This window comes from Phocoena sinus, chromosome 1, assembly GCF_008692025.1.
Source record: "Phocoena sinus isolate mPhoSin1 chromosome 1, mPhoSin1.pri, whole genome shotgun sequence".
NCBI classification, from domain to species: Eukaryota; Metazoa; Chordata; class Mammalia; order Artiodactyla; family Phocoenidae; genus Phocoena; species Phocoena sinus.
In genome coordinates, this window is record NC_045763.1 from 96,309,572 (window position 1) to 96,324,471 (window position 14,900).

At 44.5% G+C, this 14,900-nt stretch overlaps 1 protein-coding gene across 1 annotated transcript in view; it reads right to left on the bottom strand.

Moving 5' to 3' along the window:
• Positions 1-13,633, bottom strand: part of VAV3 (vav guanine nucleotide exchange factor 3) — a 406,520-nt gene extending 392,887 nt beyond the window's left edge. The window contains exon 1 of the mRNA XM_032621142.1: positions 13,045-13,633. Within this exon, the coding sequence (XP_032477033.1) occupies positions 13,045-13,569 (525 nt within the window). The 5' untranslated portion in view covers positions 13,570-13,633. The remainder of the gene's footprint in view (positions 1-13,044) is intronic.
• Between the last annotated feature and the right edge of the window lie 1,267 nt (positions 13,634-14,900).

Below are 14,900 nucleotides of genomic sequence, written 5' to 3' on the forward strand. Positions count from 1 at the left end.
TATCAGCTGAGCTTGGTAGCAGGAATGGGAAACTTCACTGAATTTAGAATTAGGACAATTGGACTCAAGTCCTGTCTTTACCACTTCCTATCCGTGACCTTGAGAAAAGTCCTTTAGCCAGTGCGCATCTCAGCTTCCTTCTCTGTAGAGCAGAGATAAGACCTTGTTCTTCCTGCCTCTTATGAGGATCAAGGAGGTGGGGGGAGAAGGAAGGAAATAAAATCTTGCCGAATACCTACTATGCCCAGGCATTTTACATATATTATTGAATTCTCACCACATCCTGCAAAGTAGATTTTACAATTTCTTGCCTATTATAGGAGGAAACTGAGACTCAGCAAGGAAACTAACAATTCTATGACCTTGGGAAAGTTAAGTACCAGAGCTGGGATTTAAACATTTCTGGCTTGTCCCAAAGCTCTCCTCATGAAAGGCGATGCCTCCTAGCGGGGGAAGGGTAAACTGGGACGAAGTGAGAGAGTGGCACAGACACATATACACCACCAAATGTAAAATGGATAGCTAGTGGGAAGAAGCTGCATAGCACAGGGAGGTCAGCTCAGGTGCTCTGTGACCACCTAGAGGGGTGGTATAGGGAGGGTGGGAGGGAGACGCAAGAGGGAGGGGTATGGGAATATATGTATACATAGAGCTGATTCACTTTGTTATACAGCAGAAACTAACACAACATTGTAAAGTAATTATACTCCAATAAAGATGTTAAAAAAAAAAAGGTAATACCTCCTAAGTGAGATCTAAATATGTGTAAAAAATTTAGCTGCTTTTTAGCCCACTGCCATATATGTAAGTATTTTCTATCATTGCTGTAAGTATGGAAGGTGGAGACAAAGAGAAACAGGTATTTGCTAAGGTCACGTGTCAGGGACAGAGCTGGGACTAGAACCTGGGTCTCCTGACTCATGGCCTGAAGTCTTTTCATTAAACCACACCCCCAGGAAAAGGCTCCTGACTTAGTGGGCACAGAGGCACGATGCTTGTTTATTCAGGCCAGCTGTTCCAGACCTATTTTAAGACAAGCACTTTGAAAATCAGGAAGGTGAGTATCAAGTGTTTCATTAAATATTCCATATTAATTGACCCTTTAGGGCACTCCCCTGTGAGCAGCATATGCTGCTGGCTTCCTGTTAAGCAAACCACTCAAAAGCTGACTACACAACTTGCAACACATATTTTGAAAGCACATTCAGATAGCAGCATAAAATACAATTCTAAAATAGTTTTCCATGAAATTCAGAAGTAGCTGCTTCCTTCACTTTTCATGGTTCTATCCTGTAAATGCTTGAGACGGGGAAAGGCAGAATGTGAATTTGTGACTGTCCTTAATATCATTCAGGGTCTGTGTTAACAGGGGAAAAAAGAGTGGGATATAGCATTCCAATTAACAGCTAACAATAGATGCCTGTGAATTTACAAGAAGAGTGATTATAATACATAAAAGAAAAAAAAAGACAATCACTTGAAAACATGCCATTTAAAACAATGGGGTTCCTGTTGCCCAGGGAAATGTAAGCAGTCCTGACCCTGCTCAAGAGTAGGGCATTATACTATGTGCTCAAGACCAGCTGTCACGAGGCACAGTGTTAAAAGGCCGAAAGGGACCGGCATACACTCATTTTCTCCTTTCCTTTCGTTAACTTTCCTTAGTTTTTCTATCTGCTTTTTTCCTTTCCCCACTGTATACCTGTCAAAAGCCTATCTCCCATTTCATACTGATTCGTGTGATAAATACATATAAGACCATCCAGTTGATACATTCAATACCCTAAACCAAAATTATTACTCAATATCCAGCTCAGTGTGGAGGTGCTATAATCAACAGCCACAAAACCAATAACAGCATTCCTCCACAGGAATGCCACGAGAGCAAAAGAGAGTGAAAAAAAAAAGAAAAAGTCCTCACACTCAGATATGCCAACAGCCTTGTGGATGGGAACTCAGTTCACTATAAATGTTTTAATTCTCATCTTGCCTCTACCACTACTTGTTAGTACAAGTTACTAACTCCTCTTAGCCTTGGAGAGTATCGCGGGGATGAATATCAGTGCCCGTCTCATGGTGTTGTGATGACTGGATGACATAATGCAAGGAAGGTGTTAACACACTGCCTGGAGTGTTTCTGCCGAAACAGTAGTAATAATTGTAGTAAAAGTAGTAAACATTTATCGAGCATTTGTTATGTGCCAAGTATAGGGATAATTAGTTCATTTAGTCCTCACAGCCACTCCAGGAGGTAGGTTCTTTTATCACGCCTGCTTTTGAGATATAAAGAAGTTGAAGAACAGACGGGCTCAGGCACTTTCTGGAAGTCACTCAGGTGGTAAGTAGCAGAGTAATGTTATCTGCTATTATTAGTAATGCCACTTAAAGAACAGATGTTTTGGGTTTTTTATGACATAGTGCTTGGCACATCTTATTAAATTTTATATAGGTGTGTTTGACAAGGTAGTAAACTAAGAGTTATCATTTTCAGTAAGTATCATTAATGCCTACTTATGTATGCATGTTTCGTATGAGTCCCTGGGTCAGATTCTAGAGATGTATATAAATGAAAAAGCCTATGATAGCCTCAAGCAAGTCACAGCCTGGAAGGGAGAGAGATAAGAAAAAGATTGCAAAACAGTGTACGGAATGCTGCCCTCCACCCACATACACTATACAGCGTGGCACAAAGTAGTAAGTGATCATCCACACCTGTGGAAGGAGTTAGGCGGCCCTCACTGCAAAGGGCCCTTGAACCAAGTCTTCCTTCAGACTAATGAGAAAGGACCCTTCAAGTAGAGAAATAGGCAAACGCAATAGCAGCATAGTTCGTTTGAGAAGCCACGGAAATGTCAGGAGCACACAGTTGAAAGAGCTTTGAGACATGAAGCAGGACCAGCCCACGGGTCCCTGCAATGCTTACCAAGGAGCTTGGATTTTATCCCATGGTCCATGGGAACAGTTATAAGAAGGTTATGCTGACCTGCCCCAGTAGTTCAGGTCAAACTTTAGGAGTCCTTAGTCACTCTCCATCATACCCAACGCTCATCAGCAAGCCTTTGTGGCTCTACCTTGAAAATGTATCCCGTGCATGCAAACAAAAAGATCTAGGACAGAACGCAAGATGTAGGAAAGCACAGAGATAGAGTGAAGGAGGAACTGGCCTTTGCTAGGAGCATTGATAATTCACCCACAGAAGAGGACAGAAAGCATCGTCTACGGGCAAGATGCGGGAAGGTGGGCGCCTGAGGAAGCTCTCCTCTGACTGTGTCTGTTTTCTCGGTGGAATAGGAAGCAAGATCACCAGTTGAGAGGGAGAATGAAGATGCAGGTTCAAGAAGAAAAGGTACCAGACAGGCATCTGGGAGAGTCAGAAATTGAACGGTCTAGGGCAGTTTTCAATCCTCAGCAGCTTTTATTTATAGGGGTTATATCTATCAACACCAAACATACTAGAATTCTAAAGTGAGAAATCTTTAAAACAAACACACAATCACAGGTCAGCAGCATGTAGCTTTGGGAAAACACTATACACTCATGGGAAAGGAAGAGTGAGACAAGGCAAACAGTGTCTTAATAATATTATTAAAAGAATGTGCGACCTTAGGGAACCCCTAAAAGCATTTTAGGGACCATCAGAGGCCCCCAGATCACACTTAAAGAATGTCTGGTCTAGAGACATGTACTCAGATGGCTGGGTTGCCTGAGGCGCCCACCTGAGGTCAGGGATCGTGAATTTAAAGTGAGAGCACTCAGGTGGTATGGGTTTTCCTCCACCCGTCAGGTTCAGCAGCTGAATTGCAGGCAGGGAGTAAGTAGAGAGTTGGATTTAACCAGGGTTATATTTTACCCAAATGAGTATCACCAGCCAAGAGAAGCTAAGGAAGTAACTATAATGACCGTGGTATTTAAGCTGAGTAGGAGGGAAATGAAGACACGAAGGCAGTGAAGAGGTGGTGGGACCAACAGTTCAAAAGATTGTTGAATTTTAGGTATTAGTAGAATAATCCAGAAAGGAAGGATTAGTAAGAGAGTAGGATGCCTGAAACAGAATACGGAAGGTAACTAGTAACAACTTCAAACTCAACATCCAAAACTGATTGTGCCCCTTTCCCTTTGACATCTGCACCTCCTCTCTATTCCCCTAGTCACCCAAGCCTGAAACCTGAGGCTCATCCTAGATACTTTCCACTAGTACTGCACCTAAGAGGTCCCAAAGTCTGGTGCATTACAACTCTTCATTCTCTCTCATCTTTCTCATTCCTTCCTATGCTTCCACTCCCACCCCTTCTCTGGCCTCGCATCCACTGGCCTCCTCCTCCCCTAACTGAGCTTCAGCAGGAGTCTTTCTCATGCCCAGCTCCACCCCATCCAATTCATCCTTCACTCTGCTGTCGCTGAACTTTCCACAGTGAACTCTGATCACGTGATTCTCATCCCTCCATCCAAGCAGTAACTGTAACCACAGAGGTGGGGGCATAAAACAGGCAGATATAGGCTGTCACCATGAACATGCGGTCCATCAGGGTATGAAAAGGAGGTAACGCCACAGTGTCATGAGATGATACAGGGAAGAGGATACGAAAAAAGGCAACGAAAGAGAAAACTCTAAAATTCTTAAAGTATGTTTAAAGAGAAGCCAGCAAAGGAAGCTGAGAAGGAATACAAAAGGTACAAGAGGGACTTCCTGGTGGTCCAGTGGTTAAGAATCCGCCTTCCAATGCAGGGGGATGCGGGGTCGATCCCTGGTTGGGGAATTAAGACCCCACAGGCCGCAGGACAACTAAGCCAGTGTGCCGCTACTACTGAGCCCGCATGCCACAACGAAGATCCCACGTGCTGCAACTAAGACCCCACGCAACCAAATAAATAAATATTTAAAAGGTACGAGAGAACCAGGAGAGTATAGTGTGATGACAGTTAAGAGTTTCAGGAGGGAAGGAAAAGTCAATAATGTAAATTGCCACTGTGAGTTTAAGAAAAACAATCTAAAAAGAGTATGTTGTATTTGAAAGTTAGGAAATCAGTGGTGATCTAGACTGGATCAATCCTATCTGCATTACAAACACGATATAATTTTCCCCATCTTAAAAAAACGGCACTTGCTCATTTTGTTCACTCTGACAACCATGGGACTGCACCTCACCAGTAAAGTTTCAGCACTTCAATCCTTTACCCCAGGCTCTGGTTCCTGGAGAGCCCAGGTTAAGCCATCAAGTATGCAGACAGAACAAGTGCTTAAGACGCCTGAGCTACTTCACATGAAAAGATCTTGATCGGTGTCAAGTTTAAATTTACGCTGGCCAAGAGAATAATCCAACAAATGGCAAAAAGGTTACTGACTCCTGAGAAGAAAGGTTAAATAATGACATTATTTTCGGAACTGACTGGCTAAAAATATAACTGGCACACCACTCTTTTTGGACAATGACAGCCTTTTTTCTCTCTTCTGTATAACCCAGTAATCTTCACACAGCAGTACCTGGGGTGGGGGTGGGGGGAGGGGGGAGGATGCAGACACGCATTTGGGAAGCACACCTTAATGCTAAAACTCATATAATAATAGTTTTAAAATAATGTACAGTTATGTATAGCAGAAATAAAGCTCTCTTTAACTTTAAGAAGTAGTAACAGCAATAAAAACCCAACTGTGTGTTAGGAGCTTGGAAGGAAATCCTGGGAACAAAAGTGATGAATTCTTTTAGAAATGCTGCATCACCAACACATGGTGCTCCGTGGAAAATACACATTAAATATATTTCATTTATATTTTCTTATATACACACATATTTTTCCCACACATATACATATATACAAATGTGCCATGACAAAATTTGTCTAAATCTTAAAAGAGTTCTAATAATCGGTATTAAATAAAAATTCTGTATGATAAGAAAACCCTCTTGATCTCTTTTCCCCTACTAGCCACTACCCCATTTATCTGCTCTCTCCACAGCAAAATCACCGCCTAACACATGTCTATATTCGTGGTCTAGATCCTCTCCCATTCGCCCCACTTCTCCAGTGGACGGTTTGCCCATCACACACCAAATCTGTTTTTGCCAAGGTCACCAAAGAACTTCATATTGCTTAATACAATATTCTATCTTCAATCCTTTTTCCACTTGAAGAGCAGCATTTGACGTGTCTAATCACTCCTTCTAGAAACACTTTATTCACCTGGTTTGCTAGAACCATACTCTGTTGACTTCTCTCCTTCCCCGTGGCCATTCCCTCCCAACTCCTTACAGGTTCCCATCTCTCTACCCTTGACACATGGGCAGGCCCCATGGCTCACGCGTCTGATCTTTTCTTCCTACACTACTCCCTAGGTGATATCATCCAGTGCTGAGATTTTTTTTTTTTTTTTTTTTTAAACATCTTTATTGGAGTATAATTGGTATACAATGGTGTGTTAGTTCCTGCTTTATAACAAAGTGAATCAGCTATACATATACATACATCCTCCCTCTTGGGTCTCCCTCCCACCCTCCCTATCCCACCCCTCTAGGTGGTCACAAAGCACCGAGCTGATCTCCCTGTGCTATGTGGCTGCTTTCCACTAGCTATCTATTTTACATTTGGTAGTGTATATATGTCCATGCCACTCTCTCACTTCATCCCAGCTTACCCTCCCCCCTCCCTGTGTCCTCGAGTCCATTCTCTGCATCCGTGTCTTTATTCCTGTCCTGCCCCTAGGTTCTTCATAACCATTTAATTAATTTATTTATATTTAGATTCCATATATGTGTTAGCATATGGTATTTGTTTTTCTCTTTCTGACTTAACTTCACTCTGTATGACAGACTCTAGGTCCATCCCCCTCACTACAAATAACTCAATTTCATTTCTTTTTATGGCTGAGTAGTATTCCATTGTATACATGTGCCACATCTTCTTTATCCATTCACCTGTCGATGGACACTTAGGTTGCTTCCATGTCCTGGCTATTGTAAATAGAGCTACAATGAACATTGTGGTATATGACTCTTCTTGAATTATGGTTTTCTCAGGGTTTGTGCCCAGTAGTGGGATTTATGGGTCGTATGGTAGTTCTATTTTTAGTTTCTTAAGGAACCTCCATACTGTTCTCCATAGTGGCTGTATTAATTTACATTCCCACCAACAGTGCAAGAGGGTTCCCTTTTCTCCACACCCTCTCCAGCATTTATTGTTTCTAGATTTTTTGATGATGGCCATTCTGACTGGTGTGAGGTGATACCTCATTGTAGTTTTGATTTGCATTTCTCTAATGACTAGTGATGTTGAGCATCCTTTCATGTGTTTGTTGGCAATCTGTATATCTTCTTTGGAGAAGTGTCTATTTAGGTCTTCTGCCCATTTTTGGATTGGGTTGTTTGCTTTTTTGTTATTGAGCTGCATGAGCTGCTTGTAAATTTTGGAGATTAATCCTTTGTCAGTTGCTTCATTTGCAAATATTTTCTCCCATTCTGAGGGTTTTCTTTTCGTCTTGTTTGTGGTTTCCTTTGCTGTGCAAAAGATTTTAAGTTTCATTAGGTCCCATTTGTTTATTTTTGTTTTTATTTCCATTTCTCTAGGAGGTGGGTCAAAAAGGATCTTGCTGTGATTTATGTCATAGTGTTCTGCCTATGTTTTGCTCTAAGAATTTTATAGTGTGTGGCCTTACATTTAGGTCTTTAATCCATTTTGAGTTTATTTTTGTGTATGGTGTTAGGGAGTGTTCTAATTTCATTCTTTTACATGTAGCTGTCCAGTTTTCCCAGCACCACTTATTGAAGAGGCTGTCTTTTCTCCATTTATATTCCTGTCTCCTTTATCAAAACTAAGGTGACCATATGTGCGTGGGTTTACCTCTGGGCTTTCTATCCTGTTCCATTGATCTATATTTCTGTTTTTGTGCCAGTACCATACTGTCCTGATTACTGTAGCTTTGTAGTATAGTCTGAAGTCTGGGAGCCTTATTCCTCCAGCTCTGTGACAAATCATATCTTGATACATATTTCTTCGATTAGCTTTGCCACTCTCATTCTGTTGTTTTGTCTGGTGAATCTTTGATCATTCTTTTATTTTTAACCTTTCTTTATCTCTCTGATGACTTTTCCAATTCACACTGAGGTGCCTGCCTTCAGAGACATTCTAGAAATTCACATTTATTAACTCACATTAACCCAAGACCTTCGATGCTCTGTGGGCCCACAAGGTTCATGGCCTGGTGAGCTGGATACTCTACCCGTGGCCTGGCAATGCCCAGCTGCTCCATCACACCATGGAGCAGCCTCTGGATATCTGTTTCTGAGACCCGGTCAGGGGTTCTCGGGCTATAAGCAGCTGTTGCAGTCCATCCAAATGTCAGCCAAAACACGAGGCCAGACAGCATGGTAGAAACCATCCTGGCAACCATTTTTAACCGAGCGGCAGCCGGAGGAGCCTGCTGCGGTCTGGGCCTCGGTGGGGGTCGGGCGCCCAGTGCTGAGATTTTAAATACCACCTATACCCTGATGACTGCAAACCTTTCCTCTCCCATCTCCAATTTCTCCAGCTGCCTGCTCAGCATCTAGATGCCTGCTGGGCATTTCAGACATAACTAGCTCCAGACTGTCCTCCCCCTCTCCCTACCCCCCAACCCCCAAAGCTCTTCTTCCTCCCATCTTCTCCATCTCAGTAAATGGCAACTCCATCAGTTCAATTCCTCAGGCCAGAAACCCTGGATTTATTCCTGGCCCCTCTCTTCTTCTCATACCGCTCATCTGATTCCATCAATAAACCCTGGCTGGCTTTATCTTCAAAATATACCTAGGGTTGGATTCCTTCTCACCACCTGCCCTGCTATCACTCTGGTCAGAGCCGCCACCACCACTTGCCCGAATGATGGCCTTAGCCTGACTCTTCCATCCTGGCTGCTCTGTGGTCTATTCTCAACATAGCAGCCAGAGTGACCCTGTTGAAAAGGTAAGTCAAGCCACGTGATTCCTATTTCACCCAGGGTGAACGTCCTTACAATGGCCCACAAGTCCTAAAAATCTGGCCCCCATTTGCCCTCTCACCTCATCCCTACGACCCCTTCCCACACTCACTGTCCTCCAGCCCACTGGCCTCTGGCTGTTCCTTCAGTTTACCCACCATTTAATTACCTCAAGACCTTGGTGTTCCCTCTGCCAGGAATTTTCTTCTCCCAAACATCCACATTCCTGCTTTCTCTCACTCTCTTCAGGTCCTGCTCAATTGGCATCTCCTGAGAGAAGCCTTTCTTGACTACCTTCCATAAAATCAAATCACATTTCCCTCTAGTCCCTCACCCAGGTCCATCTCTCTTCACAGCACATCACATTCTACAGCCATTTATTTATTTATTGTCCCCCACTAAAATATAAGTCCTTTTAGGGCAGGGACTCCATTGAGTTTGTTTACTGCTCCATGCCAGTGCCTACAACAGTGCCTGGCACATAGTAGGAACAAACATTTGTTCAAGGAACCCCTGAAACCTGAATAAGTCATTTTAAGAAAATTCGAAGTTTACCTACACGGTACATAGTGGTCAGTAAATTTATCAAATGTGTTATTCCCATCCTATGACATAATATAAAGCAAAATTTAAAATTACAAAATAGTAAGATTAAGATAATTTCATTGATGATACATCCATGGTTAATTATAGGCACTTATGGAGAACTTCTTAACCACCAAAAGTGACATCAAGCCCACAACCCACAGTCTTCCACGTTGCACCCCCAGTACAACTAGCACAAGAAGGCTCTTCTCTTCCAATGTCATGTATGTGCTTGGTATCCTAGCTAGAACACTGTTTTAGATGAAAAATAAATCTGTCTAGTATATACAGAGACCAGATTTCATGGATTGTGTGGATTTTCATGGATCATCTGGGTTTTATTTAATTTTTTTCTTTATAATAAAAGGAATATGTTAAATGTGTAACTAAATGTGATTAATGTTACCACCTTAACTAATAAAAACAAATCTAAATCAGGGTTACAAAAAAAGGACCTATTTTGAACTAAAGAAGATTGTCCTCTTCCCAACATAGCAAGACCCAAAAAAAGGCTGATGTCCACAGCCAAAAAGAACAATTACTAAGTAAGAGAATCGGGGTCCCATTTATAATTTTATTTTGGAGGACAACTGATTAACTTAAGACTCCAAGATTCAAACCTAAAATTGTTTAATTATTTGCAGGGTTATTATTTTTTAACACAAACAAGGCAGAAGGCTAACAGAGTAGAATAAATCCCACTCATTGGAGGTACACACTCTTATTAAAAGAGGCTATTCATAGCCTCTTTCTGAAAACTTAAAAACAATAAGACATCTATACGCTAAAATTTTTTGTGTCAACATCTGTTCATAACAGTCTCAAATACCACAAAACTCTGAACTGAGAGTCTCCAGTTTTTTCCTGGCTCAGAAGATCAGGCGCTAAAAGGAAATCGTTTATTTCAAGTTAATGTCTTCAACAGAACCTAAGCTGGATGGACAGAATGAGTCTTAGACATGGCAAAAGCCACAAATACTAGTAATGACAGCTCTAAATTCAGAAGAGTAAAGTCTGCTGGGGCGTATGTCAGGGTTTCACTGGGTTATTAGGTTATTCACTATATAGTATGGATAGAGCTCATGGCACAGAAGCCTTATAACCAGAAGCAGCCAGAACCTTCACCAAGAAAGATATGAGTAGTTAGAGGCAGAAATAGAGATGTCAGCCCAAAGGAACTTGTAGACCTTGCAACCGTTTTAAAATTTTGATTATAACCTATTACTCTTAATGTGACAATAGCAGAAAAAAAAAGTTTTAAGTAATTTTGCTAATAGTGAACACCTATTAAGTGCATAGTATCTGCTGGTCACTGTAGGCATGTTAAATACATCAATGAAGTATTTAATGAAAACATGCACTAAATCTCATTTAAGGATTTGAGGACAACCTCTATAATACAAGCTCACCTGTCCAGCACTCAGCTGTTCAGAAACCTTATCTCTCTGCAATGTGGCCAAGAATCAAGAAGGCAACAAAAAGAGACATCACCGTATTCAGGTACTAACTTTCCACGGTTCACTTGTGGGAGAAGCCCGCACTCACAGAAAATTACTGCATTGAATTTGGAACCAGAATGCTTAGGGTTAAGAGCCCAAAAGCACAACAGCCTAAGGAAGGTCATTCAGCTGTTTAGTTCATTATAACCTGGTGGCTTATATGATAGAACAGTGTAATAATTCCTTTAGGGCAAGGATCCTGAGGTGTTCATTGTGGTACTCCCAGTAGGGAATAGAGTTCTTAGAGCAGCATATGTGCTCAATTTTCATTAATGATGCTTATAATGACAATCCTTTGTCAACAGAAAGATTAAATTACATCTACTATATTCCACAAGGGGAAGAAAGAGCAAAAAAAATTTGAAAAAAATTTCATCCATTGTTACAATTCAAGTAAAGGTTAGAAGCTTGAAATAGGAAGATCCTCAGCTGTCCAGAATACTTCATTATTGAGAACAACTTACTGAACAGCCCCTAGGGGTTCCGGGCAACTGAAGTTTCAGGACATGAGCACAGTACTGTACTCCCTGCTGGTGGGCCAAGGCATCCTGAGGCCATAGGCCAGGTGGAAAATGGGAATCTGCAGACTGGATAATCACCTGCAGCTTCCTACAGAACTCCCAGCTTAATGGAAATGTCTGTTAAACCCTTGGGCAGGATATCCTGAATTGGGACAACACTTAAGTGGTCCGTAGAGTTAGCAGTCACCACCCAGGCTCATGGGAGAGTACGAAATAAATTATCTCACTTCTAAAACCATATGGCTCTCACCACTTACAAGCCTGTTCTTTCTTGGGGACCACTAACCAGCAGGTTGAAGGTAGACAGGCAAGGGATGCAGAATTTGAGGTGCAGAGAGGCCCTGATGAAACGCTGACATCAAGAAGAGAGGAATGTGTGTGCCCTAAGTTTAGAAACATAGTTATTCGTTATATAAAGTCAGTTCCGCTGTAAAAGGCACTGTTCTGGTTGCTAAATAGCTGAGGCTCTGTATCATTCAGGATTAGTGGTAAAGTGTGTCATGGAAGGGACTGTTTCCTCTCCCTTGTAAGTTGAAAGTGGTTTTTTACATTCTGAAAGAGAAAACAGATGTATTGACTTGTGTTTAACAGCTTTCTGCATGCAAACTTTCTGACGGGACCAACAAACTACCATTCCACTGAGTTGAGACTTCTGAGTTTACTCTAGGGTGCACACAGCCTTCCGGAGTTGCATTTTTTTAACCCCTCAAAGAGGCACCTCCAGGAAAGGCTCCAGCCACAGGAGCCAAGAGTGCACCACACCACCTGAGCAACCACCAAATGAAGGAAAGAGGAATCTGGAGCGAAACTTCTCGTTTCCTGTCGCTGCTGGGAGAGACTAGACTTGCTCCTTCTCACATGGCTTAAGCCTAGCTATAAACCCAACCATGTAGCTTGCCAGCTGGCCACAAGCTCAGGGGGCTTTCGGGGCAGCCGCCTTGTTGTGATCCCTTTTCCGCCCTTTGGCCAGTGTCATTCCCGTACAGATAACGGTACCGGAACGCCCTCCACTTCCTAGAGTCCTCTTTATGTCATGGTTCCGCTTTCAAGAAAACATGGGGACGAAACGCAAAGCAAAAGAACAGACTAAAGGCAAAATTACCCCCATCAGCTCCTTTCATGCCTCTCCATCGTTACTATAAAAGAGCTGGATCAAATTCCTTTCGTTGCCTCCCGCCACACACGCGCGCGCGCGCGCACACACACACACATACACAGGTAGGTGCAGGGCACCCTAAGACAGCTTGTTCCCGCCTCACAGAAAGCCCTTACTAAATCCTCATACCGTCTCAGGACGCAGGGCCCTAGCCTTCAGCTAAAGAGCTAAACCATCTCAAGCCAAGGTACAAGAAGCCAAAGTGGCCCGCAAAGCAGAAGGCTGCGAGGCAGGGGAAACCGAACGCACCTAGATGTTTGCATTTACACAAAGAAATTACCCGGCTGATTAATGCGATTTGCCGGCTGGAGGCGGAGGCGCCCGCGCCGGCCTCCTTACCTGGGACATCTGCGGCCTCAGGTTGATCTCCTTCAGGTTGATGGAGTGCGCCCGGAGGTTGTTGAGCAGCTGGCAGAGCAGGACTCCATCGCGGAGGGTCTGAGCCAGGTCGAACACCTGCGCCGAGTCCCAGGTCACCCGGTGGTTGGCGGGCAGCACCTTGCAGTGGATGAGCCACAGCGCGCACTGCTTCCACGGCTCCATGCCCGACGGCTCCGGGACGCTGCCGGGCCGGGGCAGGCGGCGAGGATGCAGCGGCGGCCGCCGCGGTTCCTCCGCCTCCCCGACGCCAGCCGCGGTCGGCCCGTTTCCTGCAAGTGTACGACTGTGCAAGAGAGCAGGAGCCGCGGCAGGCGGACGGGGTGCCCCGCGCGGGGCTTGGTTCCGGTCTCGGCCCGGGTCCACCGCCGCCCGACCGCCGCTGCAAGCGAGTCCCGCGCGCTCTTCGTGCGCCCGGGCCGGCTCGGCGGCGGCGACCGAGCACAGGCTTCCTACTCGCGAGCCCGGCGCCGGGCGACTGAGCATGCCCAGCGCGCCGGCCAGTCTCGCTGCCGTCTGCGAATCCCCAGAGGCGCGGGTGGGAGAGCGCGCGCCGCCCTGGCCTGGGGTCGGCGGCCCGGGCGGGGAAGGGGAGGGGAGGGGAGAGGAGAGGGGCGGTGGCAGCCAAGGGGATCCCAGGGCCCCCGCCTACCACGAGCCCTCAGGTTGGCGGAGCTCACCCAGCTCCAGGCGCCCGGGGATCTTCTCTCCGGACGCCTCCCCGGTTTGGGGAGAGCGCGTCTGAACAATGTAGTCCGGTGGGGGCTCCTGTTAGGACCTCCTAAACGGCAATGACAGTTTTTAAAGGGTCCGAGAGGTGCCAAGGATTAATTGGGGCATCCGTACTCCCCAGAGAAATGGAAAGAAAAAAAAAAAAAGGCAAAGGGCATGTTGAGAACGCAACGCTTAAAGTTACAGAGATCTTTACCCCCTCACCCCCTTCCACCCTCTAAATTCTCTTCCCACAGATAGTTCCTGTTCCTCCAAGTTAGTTGCTCGTAAAGATGTTTTGGCACCTTAAAGTGAGTGTGTGGAGACGCCTGCTGAAACCCTTCCCCGCCCGCCCCCCGCCCCCCACAAGCCTATTTCGACGCGAGGTGTTTTTCACTTAGAGATAGTTTCCTTCTGCCCTCTCAGGCTCGGAACTGTTCGGCGTCGCAGTCCGAGCCCTTCAGCTGACAGCCCAAAAACCTGCCGGGGAGAAATAGCCTGTGAAACGCCCACGGAGCCACGGTGGCCACACTGCGCATGCGTCGGCGACGGGCCCGGGTTTGAGCGTAATTAATCTCAGTCCTCAGCTGCACCAGTTGGGCTAAGCTTTGGGACCCTTAGTGGAACATGACCCCAGAACTCTAGTGCTGGCTGAGCAGCGCATTCTCATTTCTTAAATTTGCGGGGGGGGACTCCTAACTGCCCCTTTTACTGCCACTGACCCTCAAAACCAAAAATAGTGTTTAAATTATTTATCGCTAAATATTGCCACCTTGAACTCTTGCTGCTCTCTGTAAATGTGGTCCTGGGTCACCGTTTAGAGAGATATTCTTTTAAATTTTGAAAATAAAAATAAAATATGAAATCACTTGGGATTTTAGATCACTTTTTATTGTACTATTACATTACTGTAGCTCAAATATTCTATTGTGAACCATATTAATCTTATAAGCAGGTCAAAATGTTATTTTTAAAAGTATATCTGATCTGTTAAGCACAGAGACTGCGTCCTTTCCCACTAGCCTGTGACAAGCGTAGCACACTGTGTACACTGAGCATTAAACAATAAATCAGCCTGAGGATTTCCTTTCCTCATGCTGATCCTT